General features: G+C 33.7%; 1 protein-coding gene across 1 annotated transcript; it reads right to left on the bottom strand.

Moving 5' to 3' along the window:
- Positions 1 to 585: 585 nt before the first annotated feature.
- LOC145031192 (DNA mismatch repair protein MSH1, mitochondrial-like) lies at positions 586 to 2496 on the bottom strand. Its single transcript, XM_078979707.1, has 2 exons — positions 1837 to 2496; positions 586 to 853 (listed from the first exon to the last, which is right to left on the bottom strand). The coding sequence occupies exons 1-2, from the start codon at positions 2488 to 2490 to the stop codon at positions 623 to 625; spliced, it is 885 nt and encodes a 294-aa protein (XP_078835833.1). The 5' UTR covers positions 2491 to 2496; the 3' UTR covers positions 586 to 622.
- Between the last annotated feature and the right edge of the window lie 2007 nt (positions 2497 to 4503).

Raw genomic sequence — 4503 nt, 5'->3', positions numbered from 1 at the left:
TTATATAGATTGAAATATAAAGTATTAAATAAGGTTTACCTGTTTGTTACCAGCGATGGTAAGATGGTGGCTAACAGCGTGGTAAAAAAATGGTGGGACGATGATGAACAAACTGAAAGGATAGATTTCTAAAAACAATTAATATTTTTTTCTAATGGTTTGTTTGTTGTTAAAAGTCGTCAAATTAGTAGAATTCACCATCGTCCAGATTAAAACGTTTTCAATCTAAGAGCAAAGCATCTGTCAAATGGGCTACTCCTACATTGGCAAACAATTTTTGTCCACATTTCGAATCATATTTAATAAATGTTGTCAACCATTTCCATATTCATCTTACAAGGTGTTACACCCGCCTATGTATTATCGACCTTGATACTAAAGTCATACCAACATATATAATTTACACACACACAACAATGATTGTCAAGCTCCATTCATGACTGTTTAAATTACACAATCAAGAATTCCCTTGATGTTTTTGCAAATTACACCAAAAACAAAATCTTCACTTTACAAAAATTCGCGCAACATGTATGAAGCCCAAAATCATTGCACCAAAAGTTTCCAAAACTACAAAACATCTACTACTCTAAATCTAGCTAGGACTCCTCCATTAATCATCTTATCTACGTAAGCTTATACCTTGTACAGAAACATCACAAGTACCAAAGTTCCTATGTTTTCCATCGGCCACATTCGTGAGTTGAAACCCATGTTTAGGCAGCCGATTAATCAACAATGTTTCCAGCTGGCATGCCACACTTTTCCCTGAAACTAAGAAATACAAAAAAGTTGCATTTTCCATTCCTGGCTTTCCCCGATGTGCCCTAACCCTTCCTTCAAGATCATCAGTCTGCATGCAACAACAATTTTATCAAAAATATTAATAAGTATTCTTTTAAACATAAAGTGGTAAAATGGTAAATTGTGAACAATAGCAATGTTTTTTGCTTTTTGTTTCTTAACCAATAATAGCAACATACTTCCATTTCTTTACTGATTATAGCTATTTACTTTATATTTTATCTATAGGTTTAATCTCATAATAGACCTTATGTTTTGCATTTTTTTTCCAGATTAGACCTCAACTTTATTTTTTTTCGTAAAAAGACATTGTTTTTTCATTTTTTTCCAAAAAAACCCTTGACTTTGTCTTTTTTTTCCAAAAAAAAAGCCCTCAACCTTCAAACAGCTTCCGACAAGACCCTCAACTTTGTCTTTTTTTCCAAAAAAACCCTCAACCTTCAAATTGTTTCAAAAAAAACCCTCAACTGTCTTTTTCCCCGGAAAAAAAAAACCCTCAACCTTCAAACTGCTTCCGAAAAGACCCTCAGCTTTGTCTTTTTTTCCAAAAAAGAACCCTCAACCTTCATATTGTTTCCGAAAAAACCCTCAACTTTTTTAGTTTTTTTCCTAAAAAAACCCTCACATTTTACAAGTTTTTTCGAAAAAAAATGACAAAAAGGGCCGAATCGAAAAAACAATGAAAACCACAAGGTTTTTTTTCAGAACAAAAGTAAAGCTGAGGTTTAATCAGTAAAAAACACAAAATATAAGGTTTTATGAGATTAACCCTTACCTATAATAGCAACATACTTGTATTTAGCTTCATTTGTTATGTATTGCTATTATTGGTAAGGAAATATAAATGTGTTGCTATAATAAGAGTTACATATTGCCATTATAGGTAAAAAATGTAATTATATTGACGATTATAGATTAAAAAAAAAGCAAAGTATATTGCTTATATTGGTAATTAAGTTACAATTTCTTCCAATTTGCCCAAAATAAAACACCACTTGTAATTTAGCTATGTGAAAAAAGTGAAACACATACCTCTCCAACATAAAGCCTATTATCAGAGCTAATAATCACATAAACACTTGAAGCACCAATTACTGAAGGAGGTGGTTGTTTCCTAGTAGTAATCACAACACATCTAATCAAAACTTTTGATTTTCTTTTCTTACATATCACACTCACAGCTTTCTCCAAATCCTTCAAAACCTTCTCCATTTGATCTTTTGATTCATTAACAATTGAAGAAACAAAAGACGTTGATTCTTGACTTGATTCTTGAATTGTGTGAATGTAGGTTTTGTTTGAACTCATGTTGTGTGTGTAAATCGAGGCATAAAGCTCTTGAGCTCCTTGTATGATTGTTTCAGGGACACCTTCTCTTTGAGCTGTTTCAAATGCAAGACTTTCTATGCAAATCCCATCGGTCAACTTCCATGTGGGTTTAGTTTGACCATTGACAAATTCACTTCCCATTGCTTTGAAAACTAAGTTGTTAGTGCTCAATGGTAATTTGAAAATGTCATGTAAGTGAGTTGATACTATGCCTAAACAACCAATTGAATCTAGGGTTTCAACAAAGCTTCCAGCAATACATGTCCCTTTTGATGTTTCTGTGCCTCTGCAGATTTCATCCACAAGAACAAGGTTGTTTGATGTGGCTCCTGTGATTATAGAACGCAATTCGGACATTTCAGTCTGAAAATTATAAGTTTCATGGATTTTAATAGTTGATAAGGTGTTTGTATACATAATAAAGTTTAGGGAAATTGTTAGAAAAGTCCCAATATTTTCAGGAAAGTTACACTTTAGTGCTAAGATTTTCTTTTTCATCATAAAAGTCCTGATTATTTCATTTTGGCTGAAGTTTACAAAAAAGTCCTTTTGTTTCTTTTAACATGAAATGATATATTAACGTGTTTTTACAAATAATTGGGACTTTTATGTTCAAGAAAAAAATCTTGGGACTAAAGTGTAACTTTCCTGAAAATATTGGGACTTTTCTGACAATTTCCCTAAACTTTATTTCTTTTCTGTGTTGAATAAACTGTCTGAATGAGATTAATTGATCGTTTTACCTTTACATTCTAAAAAACCAAATTCACTATATTTATTAAATTTAACAATATTCATCAATTTAAATGTAAAAGGAGTTGTGAGAGGAAAAAAAAGGTTAATCTTATAAAAGACATTATATTTTGTGTTTTTTTTCGGATTAAACCTTATCTTTATTTTTTTCATGAAAAAAACCTTGTATTTTTTCATTTTTTCCGAAAAACCCTCAACTTTGTCTTTTTTTTCAGAAAAAACCCTCAACCTTCTAATATTTCAGAATAAATCCTCAGCTTTTTTAGTTTTTCCTGAAATTACCCTCACATTTTACAACTTTTTTCGGAAAAAAAATGACTAAAAGCGCCAGATCGGAAAAAAATGAAAAAATGTAAGGTCTTTTTCAGGAAAAAAATAAAGTTGAGGTTTAATCCGAAAGAAACACAAAATATGAGGTCTTTTATGAGATTAAATATATAAAAATAAAAAAAAATAAAAAAAAGAAGGGAAACATGTAAAGAGTTAGTGTCGTAATACATTAAACAAATTTTCTTGGCTTAACTTATTAAGACATTCTCTTCAGATTTTTTTTTAAAAAAACAACTTAATGAGTTAAGCCAAAAATATGACTTAATGTATTAAGATACTAACTTTTTACCTATTTTCCCTTTTGTTTTTCTTCCAACTCAGTTAACGAATATTGTGAAGTTTGTGTTTTTGGATGGAAGGGTAAAATGGTCATTTAGTAAGATTGGATGGAAGGGTGACCTGGATAGCAGGTTTACCTTGAGGTTTTGGCAGTCCCCACAGAAAGCTCTTGGAACTAAACTAGACATGAGCACGGCTTATCATCCTCAAACGGACGGGCAGTGTGAGAGAACTATCCAGACCTTGGAAGACATGTTGAGAGTGTGTGTCATCGATTTCGGCAAGTCGTGGGACACCCATTTACCCTTGATCGAGTTCTCATATAACAATAGTTACCACACCAGTATCAAGGTTGCCCCATTCGAAGCCCTCTACGATTGAAAGTGCAGATCTCCTCTGTGTTGTGTTGAGGTAGGGGATACGTAGCTAGCTAAGAGTCGAGTCCCCGACAGTGCTCTCACTGGTCCTGAAATCATCCATGAAACTACCGAAAAGATCATCCAAATCCGAGAGCGATTGAAAGCCTCTAGAGACAGACAGAAGAGCTACGCTGATAAATGACGAAACCCTTTGGAATTCCAGGTTGGAGATCGTGTCATGTTGAAGGTCTTGCCCTGGAAAGGCATGATACGTTTTGGAAAGCGTGGAAAACTGAACCCAATGTACATAGGACCTTTCAAGATCCTCGCTAGGATCGGTCCTGTGGCCTATAAACTCCGATTACCCCAAGAGCTTAGCAACATCCATCCTGTATTCCACGTCTCTAATCTTAAGAAGTACCTATCCGATGAAACCCTTATGATCCCTCTTGATGATATTGAAATCAATGAAAACCTAAACTTCGTGGAGAAAGCAATTAAAATCATGGATCGGGAGGTCAAGCGTATGAAACAAAGTCGCATCCCGATAGTGAAAGTTCGTTGGAATGCTAAGCGGGGACCTGAATTCACTTGGGAGCGCGAGGATTCAATGAAACAGAAGTACCCTCATCTTTTTCGAAATCCATGA

Source organism: Lactuca saligna, chromosome 2 (genome assembly GCF_052625555.1).
Source record: "Lactuca saligna cultivar CGN05327 chromosome 2, ASM5262555v1, whole genome shotgun sequence".
NCBI lineage: Eukaryota > Viridiplantae > Streptophyta > Magnoliopsida > Asterales > Asteraceae > Lactuca > Lactuca saligna.
This window is presented reverse-complemented; position numbering and strand designations above follow the sequence as displayed.

What these genes read in the sequence shown, in the direction of transcription:
- LOC145031192 (XM_078979707.1), bottom strand. Translation starts at nt 2,490, where the DNA reads ATGTCCGAATTGCGTTCTATAATCACAGGAGCCACATCAAACAACCTT. An exon ending in ATAGGCTTTATGTTGGAGAG is followed by an intron (nt 854 to 1,836) that starts GTATGTGTTTCA and finishes TGTTGCATGCAG; the next exon opens with ACTGATGATCTTGAAGGAAG.